The sequence below is a fragment of the Ixodes scapularis genome, unplaced genomic scaffold, assembly GCF_016920785.2.
Source record: "Ixodes scapularis isolate PalLabHiFi unplaced genomic scaffold, ASM1692078v2 PGA_scaffold1__304_contigs__length_218370807, whole genome shotgun sequence".
Lineage (NCBI taxonomy): Eukaryota > Metazoa > Arthropoda > Arachnida > Ixodida > Ixodidae > Ixodes > Ixodes scapularis.
Window position 1 is genome coordinate 112,649,656 of NW_024609846.1, and position 18,758 is coordinate 112,668,413.

Genomic DNA, 18,758 nt, shown 5'->3' on the forward strand with positions numbered 1-18,758 from the left:
GACGACTTTTAGGACGACCGCAAGAACGAGGTTCGTCCTCGAGCATACGACTGAGTGGCGCGTGCCGCTCAATCGCACTTTTATGGCCATTGACTTTGATTTGTCGCTGAAAAGGACAAATAAGGGCCTTAAAAGCTAAAAAAAATATGTAATTACCTATACGCGAAAAACGGATAACATATATTTTTCCTGTCAAATTCAATCTGAGGTGTTAAGTCGCGTTAGAGAGATCCGGGATCTAAGAGTGGACGTTTAACAACTTACTACGTTTTGACGCTCACATTACTAAAATATGATGTCCGCGTTGCGTACTCTCGGATTAGACTGTAGATTGACAAGAGAGTTTGCGAATCCTTTATTGTATACTGCGCCCTAACTCGAACTGAACTCGAGTATGCGGCCGTAGTGTGGAACGGCATGTGTCATAGCACTTCTTTAAAGCTAGAGCGAGCTCAGAATACATTTTTACAAATCTATAGATATCGATCTTCTGCTAGTGGGCCATCGTCTGTGCGTAATGTCTTTAATGAGTGACCTAGATTTATCCACCCTAGCTGAGTGTAGAGAAAAAGTTTGTTGCTCCTTTTTAAATCAGTCCACAGTGTCAGTGACTGTTCCTGACTTGCTAAGAAACATACCATTCAGAGTCCAACACACGGCGACGCGATCGCCGATGCCTTTTTATTTACACTGCAACTCAGGGAGTCATGATTCACTGTCTCATATGGCGAACAGATACAGTGGTCATGTCTATGACCTTGATATCGTTTGTGAATATAAAGAAATCTTCCTAAAATCTGTTCGCGTGCTGTATGGGCCTAAATAAGTATATGTTGTGTCCTTCGCCTCGTTTTCGATGTTCATTCCTATTGTGCTGAATATGACGGTGTGTTCTCACCTCTCCGCTCACCAGGCTGACTCTTCAACTTGCGTCTTGTTATTGTGCAGATGATGTTTTTGTAAAGCTGGGTTTCAGTCCTGGCGTTGCTTAAATTTTTGTGTGATAATTTTAAATGTGTGTAGCGTGTATGTGTTTTTATTTGTGTGCGTGCCAGAACAAAGACCGAAATGGTCGTTCCTGGGCACCGAATAAAACTCAGTCTTTATTCTTGATGATGATGATGATGATGATGCATGTTATTATTATATTAATATTAATATTATTAGTCTTATTATTATACAAACTAACGGTTGTTCACGTGAATATTAGGAGCCTTTGCAGACACTTGGGCGAGTTTCGAGTTTCCATTATTAACTTACAACCCTCAATTGATGGCATTCATTTTTACGGAAACCAGCATTTTAAGTTTTCAAGGCAATCAGATCGCTTTGCGTGGCCATACGGAACATTTTTACACCTGTCATAAAGCCAGAGGCGGAGGCATCGCTATGTTAAGAAAAAATGTCTAACAACCTGCCTAATACCCCTGTCAGACGGCGTTCTAAAGATCCTTTTCACTGAGCTCCTTTATAAGATCAGCGAACCAACGCTAGCCGTAGAGCACGTGCGCACCCCACATCGCTAGCTAATTGGCCGATTTTATGAAAAAACTTAGTGAAAAGAATTTTTTGAACGCCCTCTGACAGGGGTATTAGTGTGTCTTTTGTTGATGCGGAATCTTTTGCTCTTAGCATTTTCCTTTCCGGTATTTTATTAGCTTTATTAAAAGTAAACACGCCCACGTAAAAAAAACAACAAAAAAACAAGAAGTTACACTTTTTCTTTTTTTGCGGAGCTAGAAGACATACTTAAGCAGTTTCGCTCGAAGAAACAATTTTGAACATGACATAAACCCCGAGAGTGCAGGCAAAAAACGACGCGAACACTAAAAGAAACACAGAGAAAAAGTTGTGGAGTGTGTATCAGGGATTGTATATAAAATTAACTTCGATTGTGGACTTTGTTCTATCGGAAAAACTAAACAATGTATAACTGATGAAACCCGGAGAAAAACTGACCAAAAAAAAAGCTCACCGGAAAAAAAGCTCACCGCAAAACCGGCGGATGCGGAGAAAAGCTCACCGGCCATTGACCGAATGCGGAGAGAAGCTAACCGATTTTATATTTTTTATATGGAGGCTGTTGGATCATGCGTAACATATATCAATTTATTATCATTAAAATTCGTCAGCTTTGTAAACGAGCGAATTTCCTTTTTTTGTAATATTCATTAAGGTTGTTGGGTATATTGCTCCCAAATTAATAATTGCGGGCGAGTTTTTCCTGTGGTATACTCTCTAGGCAGCGAAAGCCTAACTGAAAACTTTATGAACTTGAAGAACAGGAAAGAGTTTGAAAGCTTAATAATGTCTGCCTAAAACCTAAAAAGCAAAACTGTAAATGCCAAAAATCCGAAATTGCATGCGCAATAACGCGGTGCCTGAAATTCTCTTTGAACCTTTTGTTAACCGTTGAAAACAGTATAGGACGCTTAGTAGGCTATCGAGGTTTTTTTCTTCCACGGACAGGCGCGGTTTCTGGCCGTTCGTGCTGGTGTTTCCACACGCTGCCTTTGTGTGATAGCGCACTTCAACGGGCGAGTTACCCATGACCTTCAGAGCTGCACAGAGTCACCGTTGTTACTCGTGACCTATATAAGGACTAGTCTTCTGTAAGGTAGCGAATTGGGCGGGTTGGTAAAAGGTGTACATGATGAAAACTGCTCAAACGACGAAGACGGAGTGAAGACAACAAACACGACAGGACGAAGCTGTTCTCGCAACTAATGTTTTATTAATTGAAATAACAAAGAAAACAGCTTAACAAAAAGCCTACTTATCTATCAGGCACCACACAATCTTCGGACTTGAAACGACTCACACACCGCTATTCATATTAGCTCGCAAGAAACAAACCTCTTCATCTAACAGAGCTACCGACGGCGCACTGTTAAGCTGTAAATTGTATTTTTTTCGGGTGTCCGATGTTCTGATATTATACCCTTGCGGCGTCATTAATATACAAAATAGGTGATTACTAATTTCTGAGAAATTAGTAAATATGCCCAGTGAACTTAAAGAATATTACAAAAAAGAGGGCAATAAATTTTAATGAAGTGACGAATTCTACTTGTGTTAAATTGCCACGTGTGACGCACAATCCACTAAGCTAAGAAAAAAAATCGGTAAGCTTTTTTTCTGGATTCGCTCAAAGGCCGGTGAGCTTTTCTCCACTTCTGCCGGTTTTGCTGTGAGCTTTTCCCCGGTGAGCTTTTCTCCGGTGAGCTCTTCTCCGCCGCCCATAAATGATCGCTTGACAGAACACAAAAGTGGAGGTGGTGTGGAGATGACGGATATAAAAGAGGTGTCCTGATTAAAAATTTAGTAGCTGTGTTTGAGACGTCTTGTGTCTGTCCCCCCTTTGTAGCCCCAGTCTTGGGTTTTAAAAAGGTTGACCTTTAACCCCCTCGCTGCCTTATTACGTTATTTTCGAACACAAAAGATGTATAAAAAACAAGGACCCATACTCGGAACAGTTCAAACATGTTGCCGAATGCAACAAATGTCTAGGTTAACCTCAGTGGAGTTACGGGTAAAGAATGATCACAAACGCTTGATTAAAGAGTCATTGGCAATCTTAAACCATGGAGACGTTGTTAATAAACCTTCGTTTTACTCAAGTATTGAATTGAGACGGTTTCTATGGCTCTGAAAGATGGTGCTCTTGTGAGCCCACTGTGTTTGTGCTTCCGAGAAGCTAGGGTGACGTGTTGTTCTATGATTCACTTTGGTTTACCGGTCTTAATGTTACCAGCACAAAGCAAGGAGGATTGTTTTCTGTTGGCGATGATTCAAAGTAAGAGAGAAGGTGGGAGTGGCTTTGGGGGGTCTTTTGTTTCCTTGTCATGTCACTGTGTTTCATTCTTTGTAGGTTCAAGTGTTGGTTGTGTTGCGCGATGCTAGGGTGACGTGTTCGTTTGTGACCCACTCTGCGTTACTGGACGTATTAGCACGAGTAGAGGAGAGTGTTGTGTTCAGGCAGCGAAAGTTCAGAGTAAGAGGTGAAGGGTGTGGTGACGCACATGTGCGTCTTTGTTAGATTGCTGCATTTTATTGTTTACATGTGGAAAGAAGGTGTATTGGCTTCTCCCTCTCACTTTTCTTTTGTCAAGGTGCCTACATGAGCATTTTCCGGAAATAAACAATTCTGCTGTGTTTATCAAGACCTTTTAAAGATCGTGCCGTTTTTTCTTTCTTTTAGAGCGCAGCTCTTAGGGGCCCGTTTCCAGCCTGAGCGGCGTCGGCGTCGGCGTCGGCGTAACCGGGGGGGGGGGGGGGGGTCACGTGATCCCCCTCCCGAGAACACGTGACCCCCCCCCCCTCCCCGAGGTCACGTGACTACCCGCAGGTCACGTGACCCCCCTCAGTACCCTTCCCTACTCCTCCTCAAGAGCTGCGCTCCAATTCGGTGTTACAGGGATTTGTGAACGGCTTTCACTTTTTTTGCCTGCAGTCTCGGGGTTTATGTCATGTTTAATTAAACCAGCTTGTTTGCGCGCTTACATTCACTTCAAAACAATTTTGCTTGATCGGTGACTTCAATATTGATACCCTATGGCCGACCAATTTTATTTATGCGATTATTTAAATTCGGTGACTAAATATGTAATTGAAAATGCTATCACCCTACTATCGAGCGAATAATTGTTGTCTGGGAAGTTGGTGGTCTCCTGCGTCGACCACATAAACGTCTCCGCCTATGACTTTAACGGCCCTCAATAGCACAATAAAGTATATATCCTGGCATCACAGACAAGTTAACCGACGACTACTTTGTCATTTGTCGATTAGATAATCAGGGGCTGGGAATGGAAATAGCATGCCAGAAAATTCGTTTGTTTAGGTTACTGATATAGTAAAACTTGACGCTTTTGTGACTGGCTTTGACTAGGAAGAATGTTTGAGGACTGTTGAGCCTGCTGGTAATTCCACGGTTTTTGTCGAGGTTTTTCAGCCGTTCCATCATGACTCGAGGAAGGTTGTTTATTTGAAAAAACGATTGTAGAATCTTTGCTCACTGCTGATCATAGGGCTGCAGTCAAGAGTAAAGATTTAACGTGGCTACGCGCCCGTCGTGCTCCGAGCAATCCAGACTTTAGGGCAGAGCATCGAAGCGCAAGGAACAGAACCAACACGACGATATGATTAACTAAGCGTCGTTCATTTCAGAAAAGTTTCTTTGAGTCGAGATTAAACGCAAGCGAAAAATAAGAGTTGATTAACTTATTCAAAAGGTATGCTTAAAAAGAAAAAAGAGTGCTTCACCACCTTTGCAAAAACATTGCAGCCCAAATTTATTGACGGTTGTCGATGGCTTCAATGAACTTTTTGCTGCCTCATCAGGAGTCAGTAGAGATGGGTTCACATTCTTCACAGAAGTTTATTGGGTGTCGGCATCTGGGCATTTTTACCCCACCCCGATGTAGCTGCATTGCGCGCTATTATGTTTCCACTAATGCGGAAAAAAGCGACAGATGCTGACTGCATTCTCGTTACCCATCTATGCCGCACCTTTGGGCACATCCAGCATGTTCTTCTTACAAGGATAAATCAGTTCTTGATTACTGGTTGATCCCCGCGGACTTGAAATCCGTACTTGTAAAACCAATTTTTAAAGGAGGATCACATAATAAGTATGAGTGCTATCGTCCTATTTCTATCGTGCCCTTCATTTTAGAAAAAAAAAAAAAAAAACAACTTTACATCATAATGTCCCATTTTACTGACCATCCTAACATAAATGACACGCAGCCAATATGGATTTCTAGCTAGAAGGACCACTCAGTCCTTGCTCGAGGATTTTTCAGTCCTATTATATAGAGCATTTGATCCAAAACCCCTGCTCTTCTATTTCTCTGGATGTTACTAAAACCTTCATCAGGGTCGGCCACAAACTCCTCCTTCATAAACTTCACGATTACGGCTTCCACAGTCCCTTCATTAGTATACTTCAAAGTTTCTTCTTTAAATGTTCGCAGATTTTGTCGGTAGGGAATTTTAAAAGTACTCAAGTAAGGCTCAAAACTGGTGACCCACAAGTTTCGGGTTTGTCTCCCCTGTTGTTTAATCTCTACGCTAATGATATCTCAGTAAGACTTTCAACTTTCAAAATGTTTCAGTATGCAGATGACACTGTATTAGTTTCTAGTCACCTTGATTTTCACCACTCTGTTCGGTTATTGCAGCGCCATAAACGTTGCCGAAAACAAAACTTGCCTGTTTCAAAAACCATTTGAAGCGTACGAATCTTGATACGTCAGTTGTTCTGCATAGATCTTACTGTGATATCTGAGCGTGCCCTTCTTTGGATTATGTCAGTAGTGTCCAGTACCTGGGCGTATTTTTGTTTACTCTGACTTCTCGTGGGCAACACATTTGTCGCACGTTTGTGGCAAACTCAGAAGTGTCAGTTGTTTACTTTTCAACAGCTCTATTTTTATGCCATTTGCTGTTAGGCGATCAATCGCTCATGCGCTGGCATATAGTGTCCTTGGATACGGTATAAAGTTATGTTGTAACTGCCGTGCTCTGGCAGACTAAAGGTGACCGCACTTTGAAAAGTTTATTAAAAAAAAGTGTTAGATATCAACTTGCTCTTACCGTGGATTTTTTTTTTTAATGTTTTACGAATGCCGAGCTTCCGTTCACTGTTCTTAAAATGTGTCGCCGGCCACTTCTGGTGGTTTTAAACAGCCCTTCTAGCACGTAGGGAGCTTCGCAGCTCGTTTTTAGACGCCACGATGTTATACCAGATACGGTATAACCCAGAACCTGTTTACTATGTGCCTTTCATCTTTAATCTTGATTGCTTCTTTGAAGCTACCACAACAAGGAAACGGAAGAGGCTGCCAACCAATGCCTCAATCTAGGTGTGCTGCACATGTTTTGCAACTTCTTGGCGAAGTGTATTTCTGCGCATTATTGTGTCCTATGTTCGGGAAATATATTGTGAGTTCGTTGTAATGTGGTGAAATGCATATGCTGCAGAACCTCATTTCTTTTTTTTTTTTGTATTTCGTTTCTTAATTTGCCTGGCCTTTTCGACAGACCCGTTTCTGTATTGTGATTGCACTACATTTGTTCAATAAAGAATTATTAGTATTACTATTATTATTATTGTTATTATTATTGTGACTTCTGAACGTGTGGATATGTGAACGTGTTGGATTACCTGACTTACATCGACGTAGAGAAACGCGGATTTGGTATATTCGTTTAAAACCCCTCACAGCCCGATTCACTCCCCAAGTCTCATATCTGATGTGAATATTAAAATCCCTAGCGTACCTACAAAACTCAGTTCTCCTTTATATATATCTAGAAAATTCAGTCATTGGTGCCCAATTCCCAGGTTATTGGATTGTTGCAACGGTTACGCTGAAAAACTGGATATACTTGACTCGATCCAACTGAAAAAAATTCGACCACTCAATCAAAAACCTGTTCCAATTAAGGCAAAGCTGCAAGGTGATCAAATTTTACAGTGAATCGCATACGAATTTTATTTTTCTTGTGACTTTGTAGACACGTTGTTTTACTCTTGAAGCTCATCCCAGCCGACATCTTACTATCACCTATGAACTACCCTATAATCATTACAAATGGTATGAGGGCTACATGGCCACAAATATTTGGAAGTTTACACTTTCTTTTTTCTTCTCTCTGCGTGATGTACTCTCCCGACTATTTACATCATCTTCAAGGCGCAGCACCAACACATGAACTTGCAACGTAAATATTTACCTTCTAATTTTATGTGTCGCTGGTTCTGATGTTTGTGTGTTTTTGTCTAGTTATAATTTTCATGTTTTATCTTGTAATGTGAGTATTCTCCTTGTTTTTAAACATTTTTATGTCCGATGCACCAGTACCAAGACCGAATGGTTGTCCCTGGACACCCAATGAAATGGATTGATTGATTATTATTCTTATTATTAACATTATTATTATTTTTGTTATTATTAATATTACTAAAAAATTTGTTTTTGCAGGCACCTGTGTATTGAAAATTGCATTGAGATATACGAGTAAACCGTCAACACATAATTTTTATAAACGCAAAATCATCACGCCAAATGGCATATGCTTCGACAACAATTCCAGCATAAATATGGCCTAACGGAAATTCGATCTCGATGAGTTTCGTACCGGGACGCGTTCGTGTAATCACTACTGCGTGATGCACGTTAAAACTCCCAGGTTTGCGGTAGTACTGCACTGGCTAAATTTCTCATCTACAGCTAGGCGACGGGTCACCCGTTGAGTCGCACCAACATCAAGGCTGTATAAACATTCAAAGCAAGACAATTTTTTATCCAGAAGTATGATTCTTGGATTTTAATGCCAAGTAATATGGCGTATGGATAGTGTAAGTCACAATTCCCCCGGCAGATCAAGCGAGCTATTTATATGAAACCGTCAGTGCTCGCGCTATCGATTATGATCCCGGAAAAAGAATTGTTGTTCCACTCTGCAGCCGTTTCTGGGTTAAACAAAAAAGAGTATTCGAAAATATCGTTGTTGGCTTTTTTCTCTATTTTCTCAGAATTGCCTTTCCGGGCAGCTTTGAACTGACGGAGGTATATACGCGTACTCGAGTGCCTTAAGCCGCGGTTCCACTGTCAATATATCATGCATAAAAGACAGTCTGAGGTCTTCCCTGTATGAGTCGTACGAAAACTGCCAGCAGACATGCTGGAAGCATACATATGTGTGAAGCAAACCTCGAACCTGGTAGAGGCGTGCACGCAAATTATTCTGTCATCATGCCTGCAGACCGTGTCTTATGCATGACGCATGAGCAGTCACGACCATACGCCTTTAATGTTACACAAGTTATTCTTTAGCGTGAAGAGAAACTTCAACTTAAGAATTTCCCGCCTGTATACGAGAGAAGTAAAAGATAAAGCTCTGCAAGCATTCTTTTTTTACGAATACCCGTTAATTCAATCACTAAAGCAAAGAGTATATGTTCAAACTTGATGGGTGCGCCTATAGACTTTTTTTCTTTATTACTCTCCGTCCCAACTACGTGGCTCCAGGTTAGGGTGTGGGCGACGACAATAGAGTAAAACATTCCTACTCGGAAAAAAGGCGAGGCGACGAATAGAGCAAGTGTCATTTACGTTGCAAACTTGAAAAGCTTTTAACGTCATGGCGAGAGCATAACGATGTATTGCCCCACACGGATAATTTTGCCATTTTAGACGCCAACGACCGCGTAGGTGCCTGGAGCGCGTCTCCGACTGGTGTGCGTCTCTAAGGGCGTTTCTCTCTGCCAAAGAGCCCTATGCGCCGACAAACTGACGGAGAATTAGATCAAAGCGCACGGGAACGTCAGAACGCCGAGCTCTGGTTGGAATGATTAGTACGTGGATCTAAAGCTAGCTGGCTTTGTACACACTGCATTCGTCGAACGCGTTATAAACGCGGATCGCCGGCGTCCGACTTTCGCATTCGGATGCGTTCGACGAGTGATGTGGAGAGAAAGGAGGCTAGCTTTAGGCCTACCCACTATTCCTAACAACCAGAGCTCGGCGTTCTGACGTCTCAGCGCGATCTCGTCTCCCCCTCTTCCTCACTTTCTCGGCACATAGCGTCCACAAGCTGCGACCAGAAAGGAGGCGCCTCTGCTATACTTCGTTTCAGCTTGAGTACAGACGCACCCGATGCTACAAGCGCCAGCACCGGGCTTTCAGCGTCCCTGCCAAGCACGCACGCTCGTGCAGTGCAAGCATTGTTCAGGGCCACATGCTCGGGGTCGTAGCCTCGGCTGTATCTGGACTTAAGCTGAAATGAAGTATAGCGTTCGCGATACGCAACTGTTTAATGCTGACGTGAAGCGGCGTCCCAGCGTCCCACCATGCACGGGCATAAACTGCCGTCTGTCAGCGTCCCTCAGCGTCTGTCCACGGGCACTGACAGAGCGTTTGCAAGGACGCAACGTGACGCGGGACAGAAAGGCGACCCAAAAATGACCGATTTTACTCGCCAGGGGTGCTGCTCAAAACGTGAGACCTGTACATCCCTCGATTTCCTCCCGACGACGTCCTAAAAGCGTCACGCTTTTGCCTGTTGCTATCCTGGCGGTGGAACCATTTGTGGAGGTGGATGTGACAGACGCCTGTTCCGCCGCAAGTCGGTCTGCAGTCAGGCAGTCGACCGAAACCAAAGAAGAAACGAATGGACCTTTCCACATACCGACGGCACCAAGCGGTGGCTGTACGAACTAAAAATCGAGAACGTGACCTACCCGCGCTACCAAGCGATAACGCTATCAGTTTCTTCGCTCTCTGAGCTGCGCCGCGTGCCCAACGCGACTTCAGAAAGGGGCATCCGTGGCGTCCCCCCAAACGTTGTGTTTTTCCTTCCTTCCACTTTCTTTCTTTTTTTTTTTTGTAAGACAATATATGCTCCAATTACGTGTTCTACTCGCTGATCCACAGCCTCCATCCGAATTTCCTCGATTTTTTGTGCCGACTTCTGCCGCTTGGTACCGGGTGCTCGCGCGTGCGCAGGACGCTACTCGGGAAAGGTCTATTGGGACGCCGCGCCGACAGCGATCCTTGCGTCCGCTCACCTTTTTCGCCATAATTTCTACGGCCAACCGCTAGGGTCGTCACGTCCGACAGCGTGCCGCGTCCACTTTCGATCCATAAGCGGGATGGAACGTTAAACGCTCCGTGCGAAGACTCGTGCCAGGCACTGTATGTAGTCTCGTCTAAACGAACAGCGGACTTGCTTCTATCGGCCTGGGAGTTTACTGTAGCGCCTTTACCCCCCAAAACGTCGTATCTAGTGGATCGACGCAGCACCGCGCAGATTGCGTCGTCATCATCACTAGCGCGTATTGCAGCGTCTCACAACCAGCGTGACGCTAGCAACCGACGACACCAAGACGTACGTATGGCCAACTTTTTAAGACATTCCACGTAAAAAAAAAAAAAAAATGTTTTTGACGAAATATTTAAATTTTAATTTATTAGCGTTGTACAAAAAATTACGGATCCTCTTTGGTTTGAGGTTGATGCTTTGCTTTAATAAAAACAAACTAATTTAGTTGTCCGACATCGGGTACAGAATTGTCAACGTGATTCGGGAGCCATTTCATCTTCTCCTTGTAGTGCACAGCTCGCGACCAAACGGCCGACTTCGTTGCAGATACATTGCTTTGGTCGCGTGCTTGCTCCCTATTTACGATGTCCTCGCGCGCTCTGAATAATTTCCACATCCACCCCCCGGAAAACGCATTTAGTCTATTTTTTCACACCCCGAAGATACCAGCAGTCAGCTGTACAGGCCGCTTCACTGTAGTTCTGTCAGGTACCCTCTCGACCAACGTTGTTAAAAGCTCTTCATGACTTCTTGTCTGTGTTTCCAGAGCTTCCGTGGCGTTTCAGCTTCAACGTACTTTAGGTTCGGAACTGTCGAGTGAGGTAACAACGTCAGTCGCTTGCTAACAAGAAAGCATGATGGGGACAAGGGTTGAGGCTCTTGACTTTCGTTGTAGGTGAGAGTCTGTGGTCTCGAATTAATGACAGCCTCTATCTCGCCAAGCAGGGTTCCAAGTTCTTCCTCGATCAAGAGTCTTCGGCCGATGACCTTTTTCAGTGATGTCTTGACTGACCGCACAAAACGCTCATGGAACCCGCCCCACCATTGGACACGCTTCGCAATAAAATTCCAGTGAATTCTGTTGTTGCTGAAGTGATCCTTGAGCTCTTCGTTGCGAAGCATGTCTTTCATTTGAATCAGTTTGAGTGATAGCTCTCGTTTCTCCTCGCTAGTAAATGGATGGACTGATATGCTAACCTACTTCTGAATTCTGTCGATTTTCATGTCCCTTGTCGCGTTACCAGAAATTTTACTGTCTTTTACGTTGGATTCATGTCTAAACTCTCATCACTGCCCCGTATGCAGATTTCATTCAATAGAATCGCATCCTCTAGCTTAGACATTTTCACATGTCTCAGTTTTTTGCCGGAACTTGGCAAGTGTAGTTGAAAGTTGAAACTGTATTACATTTTGTATGAAGTGTGCAACCTATTTTTAGTCATGCTAATTCGTACATTTGAAGCGGTGCGCCTGCTGAGTTTCTTCTTTTTATCTTGTGTGCTCAAGTGTGAAGACCTGCGTGGTTGTTTTTGGGCACATTAAATAAACATTATTATTATTATTATCATTATTAGATTAGGTCAGTTACGGAACTGCTCATAGAGGCTGCTTGCACAAGCAGTACCCCCCCCCCCCCCCCCCCCCTCACTCACCACGACTCGCCTCCCGTCGCTCGACGCGCCGGATGGCTGTTCTGGTAACTGGAGTGTATTCTATGGAATACCTACGTTTCGAAGCGCAGCGTCTAGATGGCGTTCAAGGTCTGACACCAACGTTACTAAAGAACTCAGTTGGGAAACTCACCGTCGAAACCTGGGCCGCTGGCGTCCACCGAGACCGAGCTAAATACGACAACAGCGCCACTCTTTATCATTTGTCTGTACTGTGGTCACATTGAGCTTTTAGAAAGCATGTTTTTGTGTAAAAACAAACGGAAAAGACTCTTTTTGTATAAAATTTTTTGGAGTTTAGTAAAAAATGAAGGGTGCGTGATGTTTGTATAATCTTTAGTTTGCAAGGTTTTGCGGCACAATTAATATTGTTTTTATACAACCATGCCTCAGCGGTGCTTTCAGGTAGCGCGTCCCGACCTAGGTGCATTTTAACTTCAGTAGTAGTTCCCGGCGCGTCCGCTGGGGAGAGGGGGTGGCACCCCTGTAACCTCTTCCGCTGTATCGGTTTTGGCACCAAAATGGCCGATTAAAGCCAAAATAGAAGTAACGTGCAGTTCCCTGAGTGGCCGCCGGGTCCGAAGAAGCTAAATTAGACAGTCTGGTGCTGAACGGCGAGCAAGCACAGGTGCAGGAGTCGTACAAATACCTGGGACTTGTACTGACCAATAAGCCGGAGTAATTGTCCGAGCATTATGCCCACTTTCGACAGGCAGCCGTGCGAGGTACGAATGTACTCCGAAAACGTAAACTTTGGAGTTGCAATCGTTCTCTGGTGACTCGCGAACTCTGGAAGGCGGTTGTGGTGCCCGGATTAACCTTCGCCAACGGGGTTCTTTGTGTCCCTGGCACAGTGCGGGAAGTCATGGAACGTCGCCAACGAGAGGTCGGGAGGCAGGCTCTGGGCTGTCACAGAATGGTGGCCACCAAAGCAGTCTAGGGAGACCTTGGGTAGTCGTCTTTTGAGGCCAGAGAGGCGACCAGTGAGATAACCTACGAGAGCCGTCTCCGTCTCATGGACCACGGCCGGTAAGCGAAGAGACTCTTCGCCTACACTTATCTCACGGGAGTGCAGACTGGCTGGAGGAAGCGGCTGTATCAGTTAGAGAAGAAATACGGCTTCTTTTCAACCCCTGTAACTATTACATCAAGTAGAAAGTGGGACCTGGAGATACGAAACAGGGTGAGAGAGGAGGAGGCAGCTCCGTGGGCAGAAACGGCAAAGTCTAAGTTGACGCTACATATGTACCATTCATATAAGAAAGAAATTTCGGCAGCAAATCGACTATACGACAACAGCCTGGGCAGCCGGCTCCTCTTTGAGTCACGCGCAGGAGGGCTGCGAACGCAGGTGTATCGCCGTCGCTTCGACCAGACGCTGGAATCTTCAGCATGTCGGGTGTGAGTGGTCTGGCGGATGAGATAGTGGAACACCATGTGCTGTCGTGCACCGGTCTGCAACCAGTTCAACCGGCGGAGCAGTGGCGTCGGAAGTATTTCTGAGGTGGGGGGGGGGGGGGGGGGGGCAACGGAATTGGGGTGGGGGGGGGGGATGAAGCATCTAGAACAATATGGATATATAAAATCTAAACGCTCACAAACGTTTATTTAGAACGAATATATGTCCTTCCTCTTTTGGAATGTGGTGATCTTGTTTTTCTCCCATGTTGACGTCTTCAAACAGCGTGAAATAAAAAAGAGATCACTAGTGCCCGAAAACGGTTCGTCGTTCAGCCGTCCTCGACACGAACTCTCTGATGATAGAGTTCAGATCAAGTTTTGCTGCTCGCTCACTATTTACGTGCAGCAGCATCACCTGAGTCAGTCGCTTTTGTGACATGGTACCTCTGAGGTAATTCTTGATACGCCGAAGTGCGCTGAAACTTCGTTCAGCTGATGCCGCGCCGCTGGCACTGTCATTATAAGTGCCGTAAGGCGCATCACCTCAGTCATCATCCTCTTGACCTCTGGGACTCGTCTGCCCAGAGCACGGCACAACTCGGGTACGGAGCCGATCTGACCGCTTGAGAGCGAGGGAAACATATTCAGCTGCCATGAAAGGCTTTCCAGGTAAAAATCAGTAGCGTGGGATCCTAACTTCCTTTCAAGTCCTTCTGCAGTTTGTGGCTTCTCTTGAATAACGCACAAAATTATTTGCTCTAGTTGTGCGAGACTTTGCATGCCTGGTTGCTTTAATCGTCTTGCAAGCTCGGCGCGAACACAATCTAACGCTTCGTAGAACTGCTTCCGAAGGCCTGTCTCCGCGTCTAGAAACGCTGGTTGACAGGGCTCGCTGCTGTGTTCGAACCTTCTTGGAGGACCGCATCACATGGTCTTGTTTGAAGGGGCCTTTAGCTTATGCTTCTTTGCTGCCCCCTCTGTACGTTCGTACACTTCTTGGAAACCACTCTCCTTTCTTTGCCTTGTCAAGTGTGCTTCCAGGACCTCCGTCGCCCTCAGCGCTCCTCCCACAGAAGTAACCGGCTTATGCAGCGATGTTGCAAGTTCTTCGCATGGTCCAAATATTGTGATGGCGCAGTTGAGACCAAATACGGTCTCGAACTTTTGCATTTTCTCCAAGAAGCCGTGTATTGCTGCCTTCTTGTCGTCTCGCGGATACCGTTGTCATTCAAAATGCCTTTCAGGGTTAGTTGCACCCTTTCGTAGTTCTCGACGAAGCGCATCATCGCTTTTACTCGAACAACCCATCGGGTGGGGCACAGGGGAAGCAGCTTGGATACTTTTCCACTGGCGCTGGTACCTTCTTCGCTCTCGTGGCCAGGAGATACCACAACATTCTTATATGCTTTCGTTCGCTTCGCTGACTCCATTATGAATCCCGAAACGTCCTTAGCGATGGCAAGCGCGTCGCGAATCAGCTCGCAGCCTCGTCCAACTTTCTGCAGAACAAGATCTAAGGCGTGGTTGCTGCAATGAACGTACACAGTTTTTTGCTGCACTTCGGTCACTTTTTTCTGTACCCCATTTAACCTTCCTGACATATTTGCAGCACCATCAAAGCACTGTCCACGAAGGTTCTGAAAGTCTAGACCCAACCGCATGATCATGTCTTTGATCACAGCAAAAAGAGTTGCGGCTGTGGTATCACTCGGGTTGTACAAGCCAACAGAAATCCTCTTTACATGCAAAGTGTCTGAATCCACGCACCTGATGCACAGCGAGAACTGCTCAGAGGATGAAAGGTCCGTCGTGCCGTCGGCCATGATGCTGAAGAAGGTTGAATGCTTTACCTCCTGTATGATGCCCCGCAGCAGCTCGTGAGACATGATTTCAATGACTTCGTTTTGAACGTCAGCGCTCAGCCACTTGTCCCGCCTTTTCATCCACATCTCCAAGGCCGGGACGTCTTGAGATCTTTCGTCGAGTAGAAGCCGCAGGTTTCCATCTTCATACGAATGTCCGCGCAGGGCTTGACCCGAGCGTGCAAGGTATCTGATGGAAGTGAAGACAACACGGAGTGCCGTTCGCGCCTCATTCTGCTCCTTCAGGCTCTGCTCACTGAGAAGCTTGATCACTGGTGCTTTCTGCAGTCTCTGCAACAAGCTATCCACGGACCGGCTGTGGCATTAACTTTTTTCATGAGTTCTAAACTTCTCAGTGGCCTTCTTCCAGTTTCTGAAGCCGGATGAAATGAAAGTCACCTCGGCACTACGAACACTGTTTTCGCATTTCATAGCGCACTATGCAACACATTCATAGCATAACACACTGTCACTATCGCAGTTATAGTGAAGCCATCTGAACTTCTCGAACATTTCAGGCAAACAGGCTCTCCCTTGAGCGTTCTTAGGAAACCGATAGTCGCTGGCTGCATGAAACTTCGTTACGATGCTCGCAACAGAACCTATTCGAGACGATTGTGGGGCTTGGGATCCCTCCACGTCTGTCCGTGATCCCGGTGAATGTGCAGTACTCGTGTCCTTGTCACCCACACTGCACTCAGTGTCACATGGCACTGCTGTCGAAGAATTCCGAGTGTGTTTTCTTTTCTTCGCGGCATTGTCCTGCAACCACTTGTCCAAGGACGTTCTTTTAAGGGGAGGGGGCATGCTTACAAACCTTAGAAACTTCAAGAAACAATCAACGAATGCCTGTTGTTTTTAGACTTTTATATTTGTGCCCAGAGATGGCACCACCGATCTGGCAGATAGTCAAAAGATCGGAATGATGATTGACTGACATGACAAATGAGGGCGTTGCAGCCCGTCTTGTATTTATGCGTTGTTTGTATGCCTTAAAAAGTTCAGTTCTGTGACCGCGGCCTATCTGAAAGGACATCCTGGTGTTTGACTCCTTCGGAACCGAGGTGTTCCAGGATGCGGCGTAGTCATGTAGGTCTGCGGGTCGTATACTCGACCATCTTCGTCCAAGTCCTCGGCGGTACCCGCACGGCACGACGCCCCGGGGATTACTGCAGCCTCGAACTGCGAAATCATATGCGCTTCGAGCAGCGTAGGCGCGTATCGACTGCTTTATTCGGCTTCAGAAATAGAGAAGCTCCTGCTTATTTCTGGTTTTAAAATAACCATAATAATTGAGCCCTCGAATAACTAATCCCATGATGATGAACATCATCATTCCACTCGTAATGCGAGAAATTCATGCCCGCGAAATATCTTAAAAATCGCACTCTGAGAAATTTGCGAAATATCGAGCTCGCGAGCCGCCATTACTAAAAAATCTCTGGGGAGGGGGGGGGGGGGCGGTCGCCCCCCCAGCCCCCCTGTTCCGACGCAACTGCGGCGGAGTGTAGACAGGCAACCCGGGAGCTCGCACTGGCAGCGGCACTCGGCTTTGGGTCTGCTTCCAGCTCAGTGGCAGACTCTGCGGGTGGGACTAACGGCAACGACAACGCCGACGCTACACCGGGAACCAACGGAGGGTGGCGTGAGCAGGTGGAAGCCACGAAGCGAAGATTAGAGAACTGGTGGATGCTAGTTCACCAACGGGGATAACCGAATCCCCACTGGCTAGGTCCCAAACTCTACGGGACCGCCCGATTCAAAAGGGAACAGCCGCAAACCATTATCATCATCATCGGTGGACTGAAGTCAGTGAGGGGGGTGCCCCCTTCCGCGGGAGTTTTACAACTGAGGTAATCTAGTAGCGTTGCTCGAGGTCTACCCACTGTCCTTCAAATCGGAGCCAATCAGAGCTCCGCGTCGTTCTGACGTCATCGCGACCCCAGCTCAGTAAGCAGACGAAACTGCGTCCCGCGTAGGATCCCGTTAAAATAAACTGTTGAGCCATAAAATGCAGATTCTATACGCGTCCAAAAGATTAATTACTGTCTATTGATATGTTTTGAGTGTCATCTAATTCATTCCCGGGGAACATTGCGACGCTTGTTGTTGTTCAGTTGTTGTCGGACATCCGTAAGGCGTTGATGTTCGAGGAAGTTGGGAATGAGTATGCCACTTTACGGCGACTCTGGACGAGCTTCAGCGGGTTTGCTGTTTGGGGCGGGTTGCCTCAGATGCGACCACAAAAGAATGCGCTGTTGACTCCCCTAACATCCACGATGCATGTGTCTCAGCGTGTCAGCGTCTGTCCACGCGCGCTAACAAAGCGGCTAAAAAAAAAAAAAAGAAAAATTAGAAATTTACAAAAGAGCAGTGCAAGTCGCGCCTTCAGCGACGACTCAAAACTCCAAAATTACTTCCGTTACTTTTTTGTTCGTTCCAGTGAAGAGAGTGGCATTTGACCTTTTGTAGCAGGTTCTATAACAGGCAATATATTGGTTTGGAACAGCCACTGACGCTTTTTAGAGCACATGCCAACATCTGCTATCGCAACGCTTGAAAATTAAGAAAGGGTGACCGCAGCGCTAAATTACTTCATATTTGATCGTGATAGGGGGTTCCTCTCTGATACATATTACTCATTACTAATGGGTACTGAAAATTATTGAAAAATGAATCATAGCGCAACATGACAGTTAAGGGATAAAGTCTCTCTCCCCTCCCACTTTTCACCTCGGTATTTCATTTAGCTTGTAAATATAATTTGTGTAAAATGCCACTAAAACCAGCACATCCGCTAACATGTCTATCAATAAAAATGCTTCAACCCAAGTTTTATTAACCTGCCGAATTCGAGCCTCTAGTACGCGATTATTATAGACTGAAAAAAAAAAAAAAAACACCCACCAATATTGTGAAAACCTACATGTGCGCTTTGAAAGTGACTGCTTTTCGGTGGCGTTGGAACCAGAGTGAAGTCTAAGTTCTCTGCATTTTCGACCGACAGCTGCACGGGGACTGCCTCGACTATACCGTATTTATTCAAATACAGACCCACGTTTATTTTTATTTTTCTCGGCGCAGTCTTTTCATAATTAGAGATCAACGTACAATCAAGACCAAAAAAGAGTAGACCTGGAATAGCACTGAGCATAATTTCCGAGCCTATCGCGCTAACCCGGGCGCTCACCCGTGTCAGCCGCTGCTCCTA

The 18,758-nt window shown here is 45.5% G+C and overlaps 1 protein-coding gene and 1 pseudogene across 1 annotated transcript in view; both read right to left on the bottom strand.

Moving 5' to 3' along the window:
• LOC8031597 (scoloptoxin SSD14) overlaps window positions 1-13,950 on the bottom strand; it is a 64,021-nt gene extending 50,071 nt beyond the window's left edge. The window contains exon 1 of the mRNA XM_040211058.1: window positions 13,883-13,950. Within this exon, the coding sequence (XP_040066992.1) occupies window positions 13,883-13,950 (68 nt within the window). The remainder of the gene's footprint in view (window positions 1-13,882) is intronic.
• Window positions 13,951-14,740: 790 nt separating this feature from the next.
• On the bottom strand, window positions 14,741-16,060 carry LOC115322055 (annotated as a pseudogene).
• Between the last annotated feature and the right edge of the window lie 2,698 nt (window positions 16,061-18,758).